This window comes from Vigna angularis, chromosome 7, assembly GCF_016808095.1.
Source record: "Vigna angularis cultivar LongXiaoDou No.4 chromosome 7, ASM1680809v1, whole genome shotgun sequence".
Lineage (NCBI taxonomy): Eukaryota > Viridiplantae > Streptophyta > Magnoliopsida > Fabales > Fabaceae > Vigna > Vigna angularis.
Genome location: NC_068976.1, coordinates 6,243,055 through 6,266,447, shown reverse-complemented (window position 1 = coordinate 6,266,447; position 23,393 = coordinate 6,243,055). Strand labels below are relative to the sequence as shown.

The 23,393-nt window shown below is 40.4% G+C and overlaps 1 protein-coding gene across 1 annotated transcript; it reads left to right on the top strand.

The window, feature by feature from the left end:
• Nucleotides 1-2,805: 2,805 nt before the first annotated feature.
• LOC108336915 (spore wall protein 2-like) lies at nucleotides 2,806-22,533 on the top strand. Its single transcript, XM_052880603.1, has 14 exons — nucleotides 2,806-2,965; nucleotides 3,374-3,662; nucleotides 4,633-4,864; nucleotides 5,010-5,195; nucleotides 5,584-5,985; nucleotides 6,210-6,389; nucleotides 6,616-6,990; nucleotides 7,399-7,542; nucleotides 7,584-7,715; nucleotides 8,016-8,279; nucleotides 8,471-8,636; nucleotides 9,023-9,316; nucleotides 9,768-10,021; nucleotides 22,294-22,533. The coding sequence occupies exons 1-14, from the start codon at nucleotides 2,806-2,808 to the stop codon at nucleotides 22,531-22,533; spliced, it is 3,318 nt and encodes a 1,105-aa protein (XP_052736563.1).
• The last annotated feature ends 860 nt before the right edge of the window (nucleotides 22,534-23,393 follow it).

The window sequence follows — 23,393 nt, the reverse complement described above, 5'->3', positions numbered from 1 at the left end:
GATGTGAAACAATGTTGAGAAATATTTAAGGAATGGAAGAAAATTAAATTAATATTGGTTTTATATTAATTTTCGAAAAAGGTTGAAAGAGTATTTAAGTATATTTGTTCGCGCTATTATATTAATGGATGGAGCCTGGTCTAGTGGTTGTTGTGAGTGTGCTTGAAAAGGGTGTGTGCTTGGTCTCAAGTTCAAGCCCTCCTAAGACTAAAAAGGCTCCTAGCTCTTTTTAAGTTCCACTTTGGCATGTCAGTCCCACATTGAGGTAAGAAAGAGGGAATTAAATGTGGTTGGTCATGAAGAATTGGCATGCAACAACGTGAATGGCTTTCCAAAGCCTTATTTCTTTTAGTTTTCTTACTTTTATGAGGAAAGAGAAAGTGTATGTGGGGTATTAATATTTTTTACTCTAGAAAGAGAAAAATTGAATTTTTGGAGTTGTATTTACACGCTGCAGAGGTAGTATTCCTACCTTCTTGGTTCTTTTGTTTTGCTTTATTTTATTTTATTAGATGTGAATTTGGATGGTTGGAGAGAGTACCTGATTACTACGGCCGAACGGTTGAGGTCTTTGGAGGCCAAGTCCCTAAGGCCAGATTTGGTCGAACGGTAGGGGTCACAGAAGGTCGAGAAGCTGAGACCGAACACTTGATGCCAGATTTGACTTAGTACCTACGAGGCTAGGTTTAAGGAATTACCTTGGAGGTCGAACGGTCGGAAAGTGGGGACCGAATGGCCGTGCGAACGAGGCCAAGTGGCCGAGTTGTCGAGTAGTCAAGGCCGAGTGTGAGAGGCCGAAAGGTTGAGTTGACGTTCTTTTGAGGCACCACTCACTGGTTCCTTGTGGCTACAATGGGGAATACCAGCTCGGCCCCCCGGTGGGCGCCAAAATGTTTCGGTCGGGTTTGGTGTGACCCTACTAAAACACTCCTAATTGTATTGAAGACCTAGTGGATACTAGAGACCGGACGGACGAATCCTGTTCAATACGCTGCAGGATGAAGACCAGGCGGGCTTTGCTCCAAGCGGGTGACCTTTGAGAGCTGGACGAACGTTGAAGACTGGCCGGACATAACTCGTCCCCCCTCCTCCTCCAAGCCAGGTGGGGACGTACTTGTTAAAGGTGCTCTGACGCTCAAGTCAGTAAAGTGACCGAACGATTATAATAAGTGATGCAAGTAGTGCAGCGTGTGCAGTCTCCCTAGAAATCATACTTGAGACTCTTATTTATACTGATTGTAATGGGCTTTTACATTTCATGGGCCTGATGACGGCCCAATCATACCTTAATCTCCATTAGGGGCTTTAATGAGCTATTATCGTTTGTAATCTAATCATGCGGTCTATTCGGCCGGGATGGTCGGTCAATATGGGTGGTCGACTTGGTAGGCTAGGGTAATTGGCCTAGTGTTGGCCTAAGAAGAACCGTTCGGCCTACGAATAGCCGTTTGGTCTGGACCATGTGGTCGGCCAGGGTTGTAGGCCTGGTGGTGGCCTAAGAGGAACCGTTCGACCTAGGAATAGTCGTTCGGTTTGAATCATGTGATCGGCCAGGGTTGTAGGCCTGGTGGCGGCCTAAGAGGAACCGTTCAGCCTAGGAATAGCCGTTCGGTCTGGACCATGTGGTCAGCCAGGGTTGTAGGCCTAGTGGCGGCCCAAGAGGAACCGTTCGGTCTAGGAATAGTCGTTCAATCTGGACCATGTGGTCGGCCAGGGTTGTAGGCCTTGTGGTCGGTCTAAGGACCGTTCGACATATGGGATAGAGAGGACCTACAATACATATATCAATTATGGACGTATGGCAAAGAAGTGATCCACCAGTTGCTTTCAATTACACATATGTTGGGTTCTTGAAGTTGCTGGTTGAAGATGCATGTTGAATGGGAAGCAACTAGATAATAAAGATGGGAAGGTGTAATAATATAATCACGTTTATTAGGGGTTTAGAAAATGAAAATTCTAACCTCTTATTGGAGTTACGACGCATATACGAAAGTGACATGACAGGTTTGATGAAAACATCTAATTGATTTTAGTGAGAATGATGTAATAAATTTTTTATCAACCTCTTAATTGTTCGGTCAAGGATTTCTCTCGTAACGAAATTTCGAATAATTTTCCAAATAAACCCTTTTTAAAAAAAACGCACATAAATAGACCATCCTCCACTATAATAATCAATTTAAACCTATCAGTTTTTCATGCGGAGAAGTCGGTTGAGAGTAAATTTTCAACAGAGGTACATGAAGCTTAGAAATTTTGACGATGTCTCAAAGCCAAGTTTCAAGTGCTCAAGTTGTAAGAAGAGTTTCACGAACACTTTTTTATGTTAAAACCTTTCTAATTTAGTAGATTTATGTATAGGGTGTTGCTCATTCTTGACATGAATTGTATACTTTAAAATTCGTTTTAAAGTCAGAAAAACTTTGCAATAATCGATTAGAACTTAAGATAATAGATCATTAGAGAGATGTTTTAAAATTTTTCTAAAAATTCATTTTGTCTCTGGAATAATCATGTTTATAAATTTAAGAAAGAATTGTATGGCCTGAAACAAACACTTAGATCTTGGTATGAAAGACTAAGTAACTTTCTAATTGAAAATGATTTCTTAAGAGGAAAGGTTGATTCAACCTTGTTTATAAAAAGAGAAGGAAAACATATTTTACTTATTCAAGTGTATGTAGAAGACATAATATTTGGATCAATTGATAACACCTTATGTTAAGGTTTTTCTAGTATAATGGTGATTTTGAGATGTCTATGGGTGGGTTAAAACATTTCTTAGGACTTCAAATTAAGCAAATGGAAGGGGGAACTTTCATCTCTCAAACTAAGTACTATAGAGAGGTTCTTAAGAAATTTGGAATGGACATAGCAAAGGAAGCAAACACTCCCATCGGAACCTCTTTATATTTAGATAAAGATGAATCAAGTATTGAGTTTAACGAAACTATGTTTAGAGGTATGATAGGATCTTTATTGTATCTTAGTGCTAGTAAGCCTAACATTGTGTAAAGTGTTTGCGTATGTGCTAGTTCCAAGTATATCCTAAAGAATAACAACTCGTAGCTTTTACGAGAATATTTAAATATCTTAAAGGAACTGCTTCATTTTTGTTTATGGCATCCCTCGGATGCATCTCTAGTCTTATAGGTTATTTTAATGCCTTAGGAGAAGGAGGACGAGGAGGAGGAGAAGGAGGAGGAGGAGGACAACGACAGGACGAGAGGACGAGGACAAGGACAATGATGAGGACGGGGTTAGGTCGAGGACAGGGACGAGGACAAGGACGAGGACCAGAACGAGGACGTGGACGAGGAAGAGGAAGAGGAAGAGGAAGAGGAAGAGGACGAGGACGAGGACGGAGAAGAGGACGAGGACAAGGACGAAGAAGAGGACAACGACGAGGAAGAGGATGAGGACGAGGAGGAAGATGAGGACGAGGACGAGGACAAGGACAAGGTCGAGGAAGAAGAAGAAGAAGGGGACGAGAACAAGGACAAGGACGAGGACGAGCACGAGGAAGAAGACGAGGACGAGGACGAGGACGAGGACGAGGAGGAGGACGAGGAAGAGGACGAGAACGAGGACGAGGACGAGGAGGAGAAGAGGAAGAGGAAGAGGACGAGGATAGGGACGAGGAGGAGAAAGAGGACAAGGTCGAGAGGACGAGGACGAGGACGAGGAGGACGAGGGGACAGAGGACGACAACGAGGACGAGGACGAGGAAAAGGAAGAGGAAGAGGACAAGAACAAGGCCTAGGACGAGCATGAGGACGAGGACAAGGACGAGGACGAGGACGTGGACGTGGACAAGGACGAGGACGAGGATGAAAACGAGGAAGAAGAAGAGGTCGAGCACAAGGACAAGGACGACGACGAGGATGAGGATGAGGACGAGGACGAAGACGAGGACGAGGACCCGGACGCGACGAGGACGAGGACAAGGACAAGGACGAGGACGAGGAGGAGGAGGACGCGGACGAGGACGAGGACGAGGACGAGAACGAGGAAGAGGAAGAGGAAGAGGACGAGCACAAGGACAAGGACGATGACGAGGACGAGAACGAGGAAGAGGAAGAGGACGAGGTCGAGACGACAAGGACGTGGACGAGGACAAGGACGAGAATGAGGACGAGGACGAGAAGAGGAAGAAGAAGAGGACGAGGACGAGGACGAGATCGAGGACAAGGACGAGAACGATGACGAGGACAAGAACGAGGACGATGACGAGGACGAGGACGAGGACGAAGATGAGGACAAGGACGAGAACGATGACGAGGACGAGGACGAGGACGAGGACGAGGACGAGGACGAGGACGAGGACGAGGAGGAGGACGAGGACGAGGATGAGGACAAGGAAGAGGAAGAGGAAGAGGACGAGGTCGAGAGGACAAGGACGAGCACGAGGACCAGAACGAGGATGAGAACGAGGACGAAGACGAGGACGAGGACGAGGACAAGGTCAAGGACGAGGACGAGAAAGACGAGGATGAGGACGAGGAAGACGAGGATGAGGACGATGACGAGACGAGGAGGAGGACGAGAACGAGAACGAGAATGAGGAAGAGGAAGATTAAGAGGACAAGCACAAGGACAAGGACGAGGACGAGGACGAGGACGAGGAAGAGGAAGAGGAAGAGGACGAGGTCGAGACGACAAGGACGAGGACGAGAACAAGGGTGAGGACGAGGACGAAGACGAGGACAAGGACGAGGACGGAGACGAGGATGAGGACGCGGACGAGGACGAGGTCGAGGATAAGGGCGACAACGAGGGTGAGGGCGAGGACGAGGAAGAGGAAGAGGACGAGGACGAGGACGAGGACGAGGAAGAGGTCGAGGAAGAGGAAGAAGAATGGGTTAAGAAAAGGGACGAGGACGAGGACAAGGACGAGGACGAGGACGAGGAGGAGAAGGAGAAGGATGAGGACGAGGACACGAACGAGGACGAGGACGAGGGCAAGACTAGGATGATGATGAGGACAAGGAGGAGAAGAAGAAGAGGAAGAGGACGAGGATAGGAACGAGGAGGAAGACGAGGACGAGAACAAGGACCAAGACGAGGAAGAGGACAAGGTCAAGGAAGAGGAAAAAGAAGGGGACGAGAAAAAGGACGAGGACGAGGATGGGAAAGAGGGCAAGGATGAAGACAAGGACAAGGATGAGGACGAGGACGAGGACGAAGACGAGGTTGAGAGGACGAGGACAAGGACGAGGAGGAGAAGGAGGAGGATGAGGACAAGGACAAGGACGAGGACGAGGAGAAGAAGAAAGAGGATAAGGACGAGGAGGAGAAGGAGTAGGATGAGGACGAGGACGAGGACGAGCATGAGAACGAGGACGATGACGAGGACAAGGATGTGAACGATGACGAGGACGAGGACGAGGACGATGATGAGGACGAGGACGAGGACGAGGACGAGGTCCAGGACGAGGACAATGACGAGGACGAGGACGAAAACGAGGACAAGGAGGAGAAGAGGAAGAATAAGGGGACGAGGAGGAGGACGTGGACGAGGACAAGGACGAGGACGAGGACAAGATCGAGGAAGAGGAAGAAGAAGGAGACGAGAACAAGGACGAGGACGAGGACGAGGATGAGAATGTGGACGAGGATGAGGACGAGGACGAGGACGAGGACAAGAACGAGGATGAGCACGAGGACGAGGATGAGAAAGAGGCCGATGATGAGGACGAGGACGAGGGGGACGAGGACGAGGACCAGAACGAGGACGAGGGCGAGGATCAGGACCAGAACGAGGACAAGGACGAGGAAAAGGAAGAGGACGAGGATAGGGACAAGGACGAGGACGTGGACGAGGATGAGCACGAGGACGAGGACGAGGATGAAGACGAGGACCAGGACAAGGAAGGGGGAGAGAGGACAAGGACGAGGACGAGGATGAGGACAAGGACAAGGAGGACGACGTGGATAAGGACAAGGACGAGGACAAGAACGAGGACGAGGACGAGGACGAGGGCGAGAACGAGGACGAGGACAAGGACGAGGACGAGCACGAGGAAGAGGAAGAGGACGAGGTCGAGAGGACGAGGACGAGAACGAAGGTGAGGAGGAGGACAAGAACGAGGACGAGGACGAACACGAGGATGAGGACGAGGACGAGGACGAAGGATGAGGACAAAAATGAGAACGAGGACGAAGACGAGGATGAGGACGAGGACGAGGACGAGGTTGAGGAATAGGACGAGGACGAGGGTGAGAACGAGGACGAGGACGAGGACGTGGACGAGGACGTGAACGAGGATGAGGAAGAGGAAGAGGACGAGGACGAGGACGATGACAAAGACGAGAACGGGGACGAGAACGACAACGAGGACGAAGACAAGGATGAGGACGAGGACGAAGACAAGGACGAGGAAGAGGTCGAGGAAGGGGAAGAAGAAGGGGACAAGAAAAAGGACAAGGACGAGGACAAAGACGAGGACTAGGTCGAGAGGACGAGGACGAGGATGAGGAAGAGAAGGAAGAGGATAAGGACGAGGACAAGGACGAGGACGAGGACGAGAACGAGGAGGAGAAGAAGAAGAGGAAGAGGACGAGGATAGGGACGAGGAGGAGGACGAGGACGAGGATACGGACGAGGACGAGGAAGAGGACGAGGACGAGGAAGAGGACGAGGTCGAGGAAGAGGAAGAAGAAGGCGACGAGAAAAAGGACGAGGACGAGGATGGGAAAAAGGACGAGGATGAAGACAAGGACAAGGACGATGACGAGGATGAGGACGAGGATGAGGACGAGGATGGGAAAGAGGACGAGGATGAGGACAAGGACGAGGCCGAGGACGAAGACGAGGACGGGGACGAGGACGAGGACGAGGACGAGGACAACATCGAGAGGACGAGGACAAGGACGAGGAGGAGAAGAAGGAGGATGAGGACGAGGACAAGGACGAGGACGAGGACGAGGACGAGGACAAGGACGAGGACGAGCACGACGACGAGGACGAGGAGGAGAAGAGGAAGAGTAAGTGGACGAGGATAGGGATGAGGACAAGGATGAGGACGAGGACAAGGACGAGGACAAGGACGACAACGAGGACGAGGACGATGACAAGGATGAGGACAAGGACGAGGACGAGGACGAGGACGAGGATTAGGACGAGCATCTGGAGAAGGAAGAGGAAGAGGAACAGGAAGAGGACGAGCACAAGGACAAGAACGAGGACGAGGACGAGCACGACGACGAGGACGAGGACGAGGACGAGGACGAGGATGAGAGGAGAGGAGAAGAGGAAGAGTAAATGGACGAGGATAGGGACGAGGACGAGGACGAGGACGAGGACAAGAACGAGGACGAGGACGAGGAAGAGGAAAAGGACGAGGTCGTGAGGACAAGGACGAGGACGAGGACGAGAATGACTGTGTGAACGAGGACGGGGATAAGAACGAGGACGAGGACGAGGACGAGGACGAGGAAAAGGTCGAGGAAGAGGAAGAAGAAGGGGACAAGAAAAGGGACGAGGAGGGGGAGGAGGACGAGGTCGAGGACAAGGACGAGGTCGAGGACGAGGACGAGGTTGAGAGGACGAGGACGAGGACGAGGAGGGGAAGAAGTAGGATGAGGACGAGGACGAGGACGAGGACGAGGACGAAGACGAGGATGAGGACGAGGACGAGGACGAGGTCGATGATCAGGATGACGACGAGGGTGACGAGGATGACGAGGAGGAGGACGTGGACGAGGACGAGGTAGAGAAAGAGGACGAGGACGAGGACGAGGACAAAGACGAGAACGGGGACGAGAACGAGGACGAGGATGAAGACGAGGATGAGGACGAGGACGAGGACGAGGACGAGGAAGAGGACGAGGACGAGGAGAAGGACGAGGACTAGGTCGAGAGGACGGGGAGGAGAAGGAGTAGGATGGGACGAGGACGAGGACGAGGATGAGGAGGAGGTCGAGGACGAGGACGATGACGATGACGAGGACGAGGACTTGGACGAGGAGGATAAAAGGAAGAATAAGTGGGCGAGGATAGGGACAAGGAGGAGAACGAGGACGGGGACAAGGACGGGGACGAGGAGAAGGTCGAGGAGTGGGAAGAAGAAGGGGACGAGAACAAGGACGAGGATGAGGACGAGAACGAGGACGAGGATAAGAAAGAGGACGAGGAAAAGAAAGAGGACGAGGACGAGGAGGACGAGGGGGACGAGGACGAGGACCAGAACAAGGACGACGGCGAGGACCAAGACCAAGACGAGGACAAGGACGAGGAAAAGGAAGAGGACGAGGATAGGGACGAGGACGAGGATGCGCATTAGAACGAGCATGAGGAAGAGGAAGAGGAAGAGGAAGAGGACGAGCACAAGGACAAGGACGAGGACGAGGACGAGGACGACGACGAGAAAGAGGAAGAGGAAGAGGAAGAGGACGAGGTCGAGAGGACAAGGACGAGAACGAGGGTGAGGACGAGGACGAGTATGAAGACGAGGACGAGAACTAGGACGAGGACGAGGAAGAGGTCGAGGAAGAGGAAAAAGAAGGAGACAAGAAAAGGGACAAAGACGAGGAGGAGGACGAGGGGGAGGACGAGGACGAGGACAAGGACGAGGACGATAACGAGGACGAGTACGAGGACGAGCACGAGGACGAGGATGAGGACGAGGACGGTGACGAGGACGAGGACGAGGACGAGGACGAGAACGAGGACGAGGACGAGGACGAGGACGAGGACGAGGACGAGGACGAGAACAAGGACGAGGACGATGACGTGGACGAGGACGAGGATGAGAAAGAGGACGAGGACGAGGGGGACGAGGGGGACGAGGACGAGGGGGACGAGGGGGACGAGGACGAGGACCAGAACGAGGACGAGGGCGAGGACCAGGACCAAGACGAGGACAAGGACGAGGAAAAGGAAGAGGACGAGGATAGGGACGAGGACGAGGACGAGGACGAGGATGCGCATTAGAACGAGCATGGGGACGAGGAAGAGGAAGAGGAAGAGGACGAGCACAAGGACGAGGACGAGGACGACGACGACGACGAGAAAGAGGAAGAGGAAGAGGAAGAGGACGAGGTCGAGAGGACAAGGACGAGAACGAGGGTGAGGACGAGAACGAGGGTGAGGACGAGGACGAGTATGAAGACGAGGACGAGAACTATGACGAGGACGAGGAAGAGGTTGAGGAAGAGGAAAAAGAAGGAGACAAGAAAAGGGACAAAGACGAGGAGGAGGACGAGGGCGAGGACGAGGGGGAGGACGAGGACGAGGACAAGGACGAGGACGATAACGAGGACGAGTACGAGTACGAGGACGAGCACGAGGACGAGGATGAGGACGAGGACGGTGACGAGGACGAGGACGAGGACGAGGACGAGAACGAGGACGAGGACGAGGACGAGGACGAGGACGAGGACGAGGACGAGGACGAGGACGAGAACAAGGACGAGGACGATGACGTGGACGAGGACGAGGATGAGAAAGAGGACGAGGACGAGGGGGACGAGGGGGACGAGGACGAGGACCAGAACGAGGACGAGGGCGAGGACCAGGACCAAGACGAGGACAAGGACGAGGAAAAGGAAGAGGACGAGGATAGGGACGAGGACGAGGACGAGGACGAGTATGCGCATTAGAACGAGCATGGGGACGAGGATGAGAGGACAAGGACGAGGAAGAGGACGAGGTCGAGGACTGGGACGAGGACGAGGACAAGGACGAGGACAAGGACAAGGACGAGGACAAGGAGGAGAAGGATGAGGACGAGGACGAGGACGAGGGCGAGAACGAGGACGAGGACGAGGAAGAGGAAGAGGACGAGGCGGAGAGGACAAGGACAAGGACGAGGACGAGGATAAGAACGAGGACGAGGACAAAGACGAGGATGAGGACGAGGACGAGGTCGAGGACCAGGACGACGACGAGGGCGAGGACGAGGACGAGGGCGAGGATGTGGACGACGACGAGGAAGAGGTCGAGGAAGAGGAAGAAGAAGGGGACAAGAAAATGGATGAGGACGGGGAGGAGGACAAGGAGAAGGACGAGGACGAGGTCGAGAGGACGAGGATGAGAAAGAGGACGAGGATGAGGACGAAGACGAGGACGAGGAGGACGAGGGGGACGAGGAGGAGGACTAGAACGAGGACGAGGGCGAGGACCAGGACCAGGACGAGGACAAGGACGAGGAAATGGAAGAGGACGAGGATAGGGACGAGGACGAGGACGAGGATTAGGACGAGCATGAGGACGAAGACGAGGACGAGGATGAAGACGAGGACGAGGACGAGAAAGAGGAAGAGAGGACATTGGGTTAAAAATCAAATCACTTCTATGTTCATTGAGATGTGACTTTGGGTTAACTTTATTCTTTCTAATTTGTTAGCTATTATCTTATCAGAAGTTGTTATAATTTAGTAATATTAATTTGATAACATTATTGAGAGATTAACAATGAGTTCTTAATTGTTATATTGTTTTGAATATGAAAAAGAGGTTCTGACTCTATAATATTCAAATCATAAAAGTTTTAAGAAAATAAGAAGTATAGTAAAATATAAATAATAAATGAATTGTTCTTACTATATTATCATATAATAACATAGTTTTAGATTTTTGATAAATATTTTAAAAATAAAATATAAATTAAAAAAATCATTAATATTTTATTTTAAAAAAAGTTGGATATGATTTTAGTATCAAGTAAAGAAAAACTTCGATTTAACAAAAAAATATGTAATCCTGTAAAAAAAATTATGATATAATATTAGTAATAAAAAAAGCTTTAATTAATAAATTAGTTAATATTTGAGTAATATCATTTTTCAAAGTAGATTCAGCTGGATTGGCATATCCAACTCACCATGGATATGGCTAAAACACTCACTTGTGAAAAAATAATGCAAAGACAAGTGTACCATATTACCGGCGACTTTAAAGTATCATAAATGAAAACATAGCCAATGAAGTAGCTTCCTTACCATTTTCCATAGTGACCCAAATATCATACCTGTGCTATTCTTTTCACCTGCAAATTGCATGATCCACACCATGCACAGAGGATATATGACATTATTTTATCATAAAAAAATGTTACTTGGAATGAATCATCATCTTCTTTGTGGATTGGAAACGATAATGCTGATGTTTAGCACCATTAAGCCTTCAATAATTAAACACGTCATTAGTGGTACTTTTCCTTGACAAATCTTCTTCAGAAAAAAAGCAATGTACGTTTTCTTCAAAGCGAGAACCGAGTGACGCCTTTTCCATTGTCCCCCATTAACCAAGAATCCAAATTAATGTGACATCAAGCTTGGTTTTATTTTTTGAGGTGATATTAAGCATATAAGTCCATCAGGTCCTATCTAGTAAATTTTTTTTTGTAAAGTTTAATTTCACCAAGAAAAAGCTTATTTTATTTTTATAAAACGAACAAATTGAATAAAATAAATAAATAATAAAACAAAATATTCATGTTAAATTTTAAAGTTTATAATAATTTTTTCATTATATTAAATATATAATATATACTTTATTTTTTAACAATAATTAAATTAATTTAGTTAACCAACAATCTATATCGTAAACCTTGGATTCAGTATCCCCTCCCCTGCTGATCAGATACGTTTTCAAACGTTGAAATGCAGTGATTATGCATAGTTTAGGATATAATAACGACGAGTAATTCTTATAAAACAATTTAACAGACAAATAGGAGATGATAACAAAACTACAAAGGATGTAATATTACTATCATTGATATTAATCTAACAGTTTCAATGCACGACGAGAACAATCATATATATCTAGGGTTGTCTTGTATGGTGAGCCCATATTAGCAATGAACACATCAGTTGCAAGAGGCTAATCCGTTGGCCTAAAGTTGGAGTAGGTTCTTTTATGGTAGGTGTCTATCATGGGAAATTTTATAAAGAAGGGAAAACATAAATCCGGTTAGCAAAATGATGAAGATGATATACAAATTAAGTCAACAGAAATCAAGATTCAAGAAGATGTTATGAAGACTGGTATTACAATGGAAAACTTTTGTAATAATTGTAGTTTAGTGTCTAGGACTTAGATTTTTAGTGATTTTGATTTCATATACTTTTATATTATATAATTGATGTCCAGAGTCAAAATCGCACTGTTTTAATCGATTAAAACAAGTATTAATCGATTAAAATGAGTAAAAGCTGAAAACTCAAACTTTTCCGATTTAATATTAAAATACATTTTAATCTATTAGCTAATTGATTAAAATACCTTTTAGTCGATTAAAAGTGACCGTTGGAGTTTTCTAGCCGTTAAAACTAGCCGTTGCAATTGTTTTAATTGATTAACAATGATATTAATCGATTAAAAGCGTTAAATGGCTAGAAACGAAGAACAGAAGAGTATTATCTTGAGTCTATAAATAGGCTCTCATTTTCCATCAACGACAACTCTTCTCTTGTGCTCTAGAACTCAGAAACTCTTAAGAAGTGTGTGTTCTTGTTCGGCTTGTGAAACTCGTGTCTGTGGAGCTGGTGAAGTGCTGTTGCGGTAACATAGCAAATAGTCGGTTCATCCTTGGTGTGTTTGAGGAGGTGTTTGGAAGAGGAAGTCACTACAAGAATTTGGGTTATTACCGAAGGATTATTACCGAAGGCCAAGGGACCATCGGTAAATAAGTTTTTTCGACGGTCAAAATCGGCTTCTGGCATTTTCCGAGGGCTTTTGGCCTTCGGTAATGCCTTTCTTTTTTGTAGTGAGTTCATCCTTCGTAAAGTATTCGGAGGAAGCGTTTCATCCTTTGTGAAGACTCAAAGGAGGTGCAGGTTCATCTCTTGCGGTATCAAGAGATGTGGTTTCTAAACTTTTACAAATTGTTTATTTGTGATTGTAATTTGTAATTGTTTTGTGAGTAGTGAATTATTTATCTTGTTTTGAGATAAGCGACTGGACGTAGGATCAGTAAGACCCGAACCAGGATAAAATCATTTGTGTAAATTTCTCTCAACCTTACTCTCTTTATGTGTTATTATTATTTGCTTGGTAAGTTTAATTGAGTAGAAATTAATAGGCACACATTGGTATTAAAAACCTCTTGGTTTGTTATCCCACGCTAACCATTTCGCTGTAGCCACTTTGACAATTGGCATCAGAGCTTGATTTGATAGTTATTCAAATGGTAGGATCATATCAAACTTTTGCAGAGGGTGCTTCTATCAATAGACCGCCCCTATTCACAGGTGAAAATTATGCATTATGGAAGGTTAGAATGCAAATATTTATTGAGTCTATTGATTTTGATATTTGGGAAGTTATTGCATTTGGTCGTTTTATTCCTACTGACAATATGCAGGAACCAAAGCCTCGTTCAGTGGACTGCTAAAGAAAAGAAAAGGTTTCTAAACGATGTAAAAGCTCAGAATATTATTTCATCTGCTTTAACTGTTGACGAGTTTTACATGATCTATGTTTGTAAGACTGCTCAAGAAATATGGGAAGTGCTGAGAGTAACCCACGAAGGTACAGATGACGTAAAGAGATTTAGAAAGAATACCTTGATCCAGGAATACAAAATGTTAAGGATGAAGCAAGGAGAAACAATTTCAAACGTTCAGAAATGCTTCACCAACATTGTTAATCATCTCATTGGACTAAGTAAGTCTTTCGAAAATGATGAGCTTAATATTAAAATTTTGAAATCTTTAGACAGGTCATGGCAACCAAAAGTGACTGTAATTTCTGAGTCACAAAATCTCAACACAATGACTATGGCGACATTATTTGGGAAATTGAGAGAGCATGAACTTGACCTCGGAAGACTAGATGAAGAAGCAAAAACGAAGAAGAAAAGGACTATAGCCTTAAAATCTGGGTAGAAAGGAGCAAAACCAAACTAGAAGATGAAGACTCGGATGAGGAAGAAAATTTGAAACTTATGATAAAGAGGCTCAACAGGTTCATGAAATCAAAAGACAAAGGAAGATTCAAATACGAAAAGAGAGAAAACCAAGAATCTTCCTCAAACTATAGATGCTATGGTTGCGGAGAAAGGGGGCACTTAAAAGCTGACTGCCCAAATCAAAAAAAGAGTGAAGAAATAAAAGAAAAGAAGTTCTTCAAGAAAAAGAAAGCCTACATCGCATGGAACGATGACAACGAAACAATTTCTGACTTAAGCAATTTTGATGAAGAAGCAAACATTTGTTTAATGGCGGACAACGACACTGTTGGAAGCCAAGTAAGTACATCTAGCGATTCTGATAATTATAGTCAATATAGTGAAGATGAATTGCAAGAAACATATGTTGGTTTAATAATAGAATCTGAAAAACTAGATAAAGGTCATAAGAAATTGAAAAGGAATTTCAAAGATTTAAAATTAAATTTCGAAAATGTTCTTGAAGAAAATGAAAATTTAAAATTAAATTTTAAAAATATTTCTAAAGAAAATAAAAATTTAAGATCAGATTTTGAAAACACTTTTGAAGAAAATAAAGATTTAAAAAATAAAATTTTATTTTATGAAAAGGGTAAATTTACTAATAGTGATGAATGTGCATCTTGTGAAAATTTTAAGAAACTACTAGAACAAACAACCTAAAGAGAATGCAGTAAAAATAATAAAAATAAGGTTGTTAAAAATAAGTATGTTCCTAAAATTAAAAATAAACATAATAATAGAACTCGTAGAACTTGGGCAGAAAAAGGAACAACTTATAGGAATACAAACATTGTATCATGTTCTTATTGTATGAAAAATGGTCATACTTCAAATATATGTAAAATTAAGCATTATGGTATTCCAAGTGGTATATATGTTTGGGTTGTAAGATGATTTCAATATTTTTTCAATCTAACCCAAAGGACCCATACAAAGTAGTTGGGTACCAAAATGTTTAGCATATAAGAATTTTTTTTAATTTAAATAATGGAAAACAAATTTAAGAAAATTTTATTCCAAGACCGACGAAGCTATTTTTCTTGGATATTCTCTAACAAGCAAAGCATATTGAGTTTTCAATCGGAAATCATTTGAAATAGAAGAATATATGTATGTTGTCTTTGATGAAATTGTAGACCTTGAGGAAAAATCTCTTGAGTCAGATGAATCAGATGCATGTGAAAATGAAGACTTGCAGAAGACAACAAATGAACCAAGGAATGATGACAATTCTCAAAATGAAGATCTAAACAAAATGTGACAACAACCTAGAGGATTATCATACACAACGAAATTGGAGACATATCTAAAGGGGTAAACATTAGAAGAGATCTAGGAATTTTGGAAATCTATTAGGATTGCATTTTGACCCGTTTTGTACATTTTTAAGCGTTTTACTAAAAATAGCGTTTTTAATCGATTATTCTTTAAAATAATCGATTAAAGCTAATCGATTAAACCTATCTTTAATCGATTAAATGCGTTCCGGTTTGGCATATTTAAAAAACTAGCAATATTTTTGTATGCTTTAAAATTCTTATCTTGTATGGTTCAATGTATGTTTAAACAATGATTTTTAAGTTCTTTATCCTAAAATTATATGCTTTAAATCTCCTATTGTGTATCTTTGAATGAATCTTTAGAATTGAAATATATGTACCTTATATGCATACTTGCTTTTATTAAGGGGGAGTATTATCTTAAGGGGGAGAACATTAAACACAGTTTTTTAATTATGATAAAAAAAGGGGAAAAATGTTTAAAGCTTATTTGCTTATTTGTGTTTATTCACTAATGCGCTTTTCTTCCATAAGTTGTGTTTTTATCCAGATTATTACGAAAAGCTTTAAATCAAAGGAGTTTTTGATCATCATCAAAAAGGGGGAGAATGTTAGCAAAATGATGAAGATGAAGTTTTGATGATGTCTAAATCAAGATTCAAGAAGATGTTATGAAGACTTGTATTGCAATGGAAAGCTTTTGTAATAATTGTAGTTCAGTGTCTAGGACTTAGATTTTTAGTGGTTTTGATTCCATGTACTTTTATATTATATAATTGATGTCCAGAGTCAAAATCGCACTATTTTAATCGATTAAAACAAGTATTAATCGATTAAAACGAGTAAAAGCTGAAAACTCAAACTTTTACGATTTAATAGATTAAAATACATTTTAATATATTAGTTAATCGATTAAAATACCTTTGGAGTTTTCTAGCCGTTTAAACTATCTGTTGCACTCGTTTTAATCGATTAACAATGATATTAATCTATTAAAAGCCTTAAATAGCTGGAAACGAAGAACGGAAGAGTATTTGCTTGAGTCTATAAATAGGCTCTCATTTTCCATCAACAACAACTCTTCCCTTGTGCTCTAGAACTCAAAAAATCTTAAGAAGTGTGTGTTCTTGTTCGGCTTGTGAAACTCGTGTCTGTGGAGCTGGTGAAGTGTTGTTGCGGTGACAGAGGAAATAAGCGGTTCATCCTTGGTGTGTCTGAGGAGGTGTTCAGAAGAGGAAGTTCATCCTTCGTGAAGTATTCGGAGGAAGTGTTTCATCCTTTATGAAGACTCAAAGGAGGTGTAGGTTCATCTCTTGTGGTATCAAGAGATGTGGTTTCTAAACTTTTGCAAATTATTTCTTTGTGATTATAATTTGTAATTATTTTGTGAGTAGTGAACTGTTTATCTTGTTTTGAGATAAGCGACTGAACGTAGGATTGGTAAGATCCGAACCGCGATAAAATCATTTGTGCAAATTTCTCTCAACCTTACTCTCTTTATGTGTTATTACTATTTGTTTGGTAAGTTTAATTGAGTTGAAATTAAAATGCGCACGTTCGTATTAAAAACTCTCTTGGTTTCTTATCTCACGCTAACCAATCCGCTGCAGCCACTCTGACAATTGATATCAAATCAAAGCCTTCTGTGACCCTCTTTCACACTCGATCAATTAAAAGTTTCATTTTCAAGAACTCAAAGATTTCTACAGAACTATCAAAAATTGTTCTACATATAAGAAAAACATCCCTGGAAATCGTGACGGCAAGATGTGAGACATCACCCAGGTATGAAAACCCAAAAGATTATGATTAATAATTATTTATAATTTTAATGGTATTATATATTTCGCACAATTTTGTATAGTACATTTATTCTTTTGTATATAGGGGTATGAGAACTTCTAGTGTTAAATATATATATATATATATATATATATATATATATATATATATATATATATATATATATATATATTAAGGGTGCTTTAATATGATGTTTAGGTTTTTAAGTAGAACTATCAAAATGGATTGAATTCATGAGTTAATTCAGTTCATCATGAGTTCGGGCAAGATTAAGTTGAAAAGAATTTGAAATTTTGATACGGCTAATTTGGAGTTTGATTCACTAAGAACAAGACTTATCCGGGTTGAATTTCGTGGTGAGTTTGGTTGGTTTACCAATCTATCTAATTATTATTTTGTATTTTAATATTATTAGTTTAGAAAAAATTATAGTATTATAGACAGGATAAAAAAAGATTATTCAAGAGACCAAAATATTATAGATTTATCCATTCAGGACTCTAATATTATAAATTGATAAATGACACAAAATTATCAAATACTTATTTGTTTTGTTTTTTGTGCTTGATTTTGGATTATATTTTGAATTTAAAATGATGTTGAATTGTATTGCATTTTAATTTTTATTTTGATTTGTCATTTTAGACTGAAACTTATTTATATTTTGAATTAGAAAAAAATAGTTATTTTTTTAAAATTAAAAAAATATAATTAAGTGAATCGGTGAATCAACCGTTTAATCCACTAACTCGTGGTGAGCAAGATTAAATTTGAATTTTGTCAACTCTTTTAAGTGAGTTGAATTAAATTGACTCCTTAAATAATCAATATAATGAGATTGAATCAGACTTTTTAACATAACTATTTTTTAAATATTGTTAAATAATTGTACCTTGATAAGAATTAAATGGATGAAATCACTATCCAATTATGTTACATAAAAGGACTATGCTCTTAAATAAAATAAAAAGTAATATTATGAATAATGATTATAATCTGTTATGTAGTGACATACTCTCAACTCAAACAAATAAAAAAAATTAATCATGCACTGGAAGAAGAGAGGTGGATCCTTATTGGTAAGTAGTGCAACAAATTAAAAGAACCACAAGAGTTGAGTAGAGAGAAATCATGATGATTGATTAGCCATGCGGGATGACGCATGAGAAGAGTGTAGTTATCAACATTTCTCGCCAAGTATAGGGAAGTGGAAAACAGGTTCTAGGCCAAATCAAATGCCATTAATATTTTATTAAAGTAATGATACGATCATATTCTTTTCAGATATTCCTTGTTATCACATTCCAAGTCGCAGCACCAGCAATGTTGCCGCTCCTCTTAGCTAAGGCACCGACTCGGTTAGAAGAGAACCTAAATGATAAACAAAAAATAATAATTAATTATCTTCTAACAACTTTCTTTTTTCAAAGGAAACTATGTAGAAACACGGCACAACAATCGAATTTTTTACATGGATTACATAGAGAATACATGTGAACAAGCCAAATTTTGGTAGATATATACGTCACAGGTAAACAGAAATAGTTACGATAATGGAATTGAGTCTGATCTGTACTGAATTTCACTTTCTGACGGGTAGGAATATTAAACAAAAAAGAAATATGTGAAAGCAATGTACACCACAATTTATCTGACAACTGTTGTTCCTACGCCCAATTAATAAATAAACTTGCATTATTAGGCTTTTGTCACATTGGCGATGGTAGTGTTTTACACTTGCGCATTATTATATATTTGCTAGTTTTTTCTTTCAGGGTTGTGTTGGAACAACTTTATAAAATAATGCATCCAAAACTGAGTCCTACGCTGACTCATTTTGTTTCCATGTTTTTGGTAAATAAGTGTTCAAATCATACCACCAAGGATCGATAAAAATTCTATGCCGTCCCAATCCAAAATAGTTAAATCCACATAGAATGAATGGCCACAAATTAAAATAGATTTACTCTATTTAAGAAATAACATATCGTAATTATGAATACTATATTGTACGACATTATTATTGTTCTTAAAAGAGCCGGGAAAAACACTATGCAAAGTATGAAAACACTTCAAAGACTTTCCAAACATTTCAAGCTTTAGTATGTCCTTTAGAGCACTCATCCTTTATAAGGTAAAAGATTATACTTGCACAAGATATTCTGACACTCAAATTAGTTTCTCACGTTAGTAAGTAATTAATCAAAACGTAAATATTTTTCCTCGTAATAAGTGTTATTTATATTTATTGTATGGGCTTTTTTACAAAGATGGACATGGGTTCACTCACTCAAATATTTGTTGTCTCTTGCATTACTATAGTTAATCATCGATCATAGTGACTAAATGTCCTATATGATGTTGCACTAGCTGAATAAAGATCAGCTTAATATGTGTCGACTCAGAGAAAGATTTGAAGAATGAAATTTTCAATTAATCAAATTAATCAATGTAAATTCTCAATTAATTTGTTGGAATTCTCACTCTTAACCAAAGTACATTCTCAATTAAAAGAAAAAAATTTGTAGATTAATCATAGTAAATTTAACCAAAATACATTCTCAATTAAATATTACTATGCCTAATCATGTCTATTCTTTTACCTCTTATATCAAGTAAAAAACTAATTAACCAAAGTATATTCTTGATTAATTATTGTTAAAAATTTTACCAATAAAAGTACATTCTTAATTGGTAGCAAAAATGCATTCAATCACATGAAAGTTTCTAACTTTAATCAAAGTAAATTCTCAATTAAAATTAAAAATCATTGGACTCATATGATTAATATGTTATGTAGATTTAACACCATGCTTACTTGTTATAATGTAAAAATCATTACTTTTACTTGATTAAGAAGAAAAAGACATAGATAAAAATAAATCAGAACAAGAATCAAAAAAATAAACAAATTTATTTGTCTAACCTCATAATTCAGTTAAGAAATTACAGCAGAATCAGCCCTAAAGGCTTAACACTCCATGAAATGTTGAAATAACATGAAAATAGAATTATAGAGGGTGGAGAACATGAGAGAAGAGAGAGTGGACAATTTGAACCCTCCAAAGGGTTCCTAAGCTCGCCTAATGTGTTTCCCTAAGCTTCTTTATATAGAAATTCAATCAAGCTTTATTTCAAACTTTTCTATTGTTATAATCTTATTTATGATAATATAATCTCCTCCAATTATCTTCTAAAGAATTCAATATCTTTAAGATATACTTTCTTGTTGTAGAGATCAAAAAATATTTGCTATTAAAAAAGATTTGGAAAATATCATCTTTTGATATTTATTTATTTAACAATATCAAATAAAATATGTTAAGATATATTTTTCCCAAATTATCTTTAATCATATAAACATTTACCAATTATCAAAGCTCTTTATATAAAAAAAATAGAGAAAATTGCAAGATCCAATTTTTGTTGCATGTTCTCTCCTCTTGGCTTAGCCAAATTTCTTCACTTTTTCATGCTATGATTGGATTGTCTTCTTGTGCTCTTGATTATTTGATATTCTTGCATTTATCTTTAAGGTGTCATGAAACTTTAACCAATTTATTTCTACACCACAATGAGCTCAACTTAGTTGCAGCTGCACTAACATGTATCAAAATATTCAAAGAACATTTATGCAACTTAAAAGTTATCTTTAACATGTTTTTGTATCTCATGCTAAATAAACCCAATTAATAACAAATCTTAATTAAAATATTTTATTAAAGTACAAAAACCAATTAAGAATTCAATATTAAAGGCCAAATGAGGGCATAAATATGCGTTCATCAGTCTCTTCAAAGGATGTGAGGTTTAACATGAATGAGGACATCTTCGACAACAAGATGATGGATGTCAAAGAGATAGTGGTTGCTAAAGCAATCAAGAAGACAACCATGATCGAAGATGTCGATGGTAAAGAGTCTTGAGAGGAGACTATCAAAGTAAATCCTTCAATTGCTATTGACCCCATGAACGAGGATCGAGACAGTGATAATGGAGCTGATGAATAAACTGTTATAACTTAAATTTCTAGCAATTTGTAGTTAGTAGTTTCTATATTTTTTTAATGGCCGAGTACTAAGGCCAACAAACTTTATAAATCAGTCTAAAAAAATTTTTCTACATTAGTGTTTATTTATTTTTATATATATATATATATATATAATTTTTATTAATTCATTATGTACCATATATTAATTATTAGTACATAAAACACATTTTATAGCGACATATCATACTAGTTCTAATCTACCAAGTATAAAAAGTGACGCGGTGTCAATTTTGTAAATAATGCTAGAGTTTTTATATCGGTTGAACCCATAACCGATATAGAAAGTGGCGTAGTGGAAATTTTGTAATAAATTACAACAATTTTCTATACCTGTTGGTGCTAAAACCAGTATAGAAAGTGATGTGGTGACACTTTTTGTAATATTGGAATAAACTTTTTATACTTATTCTAATTATAATCAATATAGAATTATTTTTTATTTATAAGCAGTGTTTGAGTTTGCATGGCCACTCCACTTCCTCCATCTTCATCTTCAACCTGACGTCGACGTCGATGCTACATTTCGCTCTGCCTCCTTCAATTTGCACCTCCATCATTTGGTCAAAGTCACCATCGTGCAACTTCAGCGTCATTATGGCCATCATTGTAAGCGTTGACACAATGCTTGAACGGTGCCCATCGCTAGCACTAGGTTTTCCCTTCTTCTTTCCCTAAACAGGTAACCATGGAGAGACATCACATTGCCATCTACAAATCACTAGTACAATAAAGAGTAAAGGCACCAGTTGTATATGTTTATAGGCATCAGTTCTACAACCGAGGCATACGTGGACGAGGTAAAAAGGTTAAGCTTTATGCCTCGGTTATAGACCGAGATAAAACCAAACAGGAATATGGCTCGGTTCTTAGATAACCGAGGCAATAGCGTGTGTGTGTGTTTTTTTTTTTCAGACTTTAGACTCGGTTCATTCGTTATGTCATGCCAAACAAACTCAAGATTTCCCAATTTCAGCTCAAGAATCTAAAACAAATAAGAAAACCATAACAGGAATCAAACAAGACACAATATTACAACAATCAATGTCAAAAATCTGACTAGAGAAGCAGCAAACATTGTGAACTCATACATATAAACAACCAATGTCAAAATTACAACCCACAAAACCAAAGTGATAATAGCAACAACTAATGAGAAGAAACTTAGAAGTAGAGATGAAGATGGACTTAAGCTGAAGCGTTTTAGATCAAATTTCTTCCTCTTCCCACATGGGTTTCTCTGTTCTTCCCCCAACAGAAGCATCTCCGACCACCACCATCTCCCCCACAAAGCTTGCCAGCATTCACCATCACTGACTTCCTCTGCTCCCCCTCCGCCGTCCCCACCCTCCTCGCCACCGTCACTGACTTCCTCTGCTCCCCCTCCATCGTCCCCACGAAGCTTGCCAGCATATCCTCTGTCGTCCCCACCCTCCTTGCCACTGTCACTGACTTCCTCTGCTCCCCCTCCTTCCACGAATCCTCTGTCCTCGGGTGAGAAGAGGCAGAGAAGAGGAGAGGTGCTTTGGGGAAATGATTAGGCTACCCAGGTTTTTCTCGATTTAAGCCACAGTCTAGCCCAATATGCCTCGGGTCCATGCCAACCGAAGCCGTATCTTTGCTACGTGAGGGTTATGCCTCGGTTCACTCTGGTAACCGAACCAATATTCTTTTTAGACACTGGTTGCTTAACAACCTAGGCATATAATGCTTTTAAAATTACCAGACTGCCACCGCGTTTTGATATGCTTCAGTTTAATAAAAACCGAGTTATAATGTACGAGTTAAAAACTTCATTTTTTACTAGTGAATGGAGGAACAACAAATCGGAGACACCACCATTTCTTCTTCTTTGCATGCAAACGTTTTTGATAAAACCTCAAGTATCACAACCCTTGTTTGTCCCTCTCCAAGCCTACTCAATATTTTTCTCTTTTCTATTTGACTTATAGTTTTTGTTATTTACCACGATAACAACAAGGGGGAAAAGATAAATCATTGTTGGAACATTAGTTTACAATTGAATTAAACATTGGAATAGAAATTAATATGTTTATTTTTCTTTCTAAAAATTATTTATGATTATGGAAAATGATGATATGTGTGGAATGGGTGATTATACTTTTTTTTCTTTTTCACTTATCGTGTGATGGATAATACTCTTCCTGCATGAGAATGACTCTAATATGCATGAATGGGTGATGATCCGTTAAAGGCATAATGTAAAAACACCAATGATGATTTTAAGTAATACAAGAAATGAAACTCTTTATACCAATTCTAAAACTGATATAGAAAGTTCAATAATTTTAATACTCTCTATACTGATTATGAAACCATAATAAAAAGTTTTTTTAA

Excerpts from the sequence above, each read along its gene's own strand:
- LOC108336915 (XM_052880603.1), top strand. The coding sequence starts at position 2,806 with ATGGAAGGGGGAACTTTCATCTCTCAAACTAAGTACTATAGAGAGGTT. Across the intron at positions 5,196-5,583 it reads AGGACGAGGACGAAGACGAG|GACGAGGACGAGGACGAGGA; the intron begins GTTGAGAGGACG and ends GACGAGAACAAG. Across the intron at positions 8,280-8,470 it reads ATAGGGACGAGGACGAGGAT|GACGAGGACGAGGAAGAGGT; the intron begins GCGCATTAGAAC and ends GACGAGAACTAG.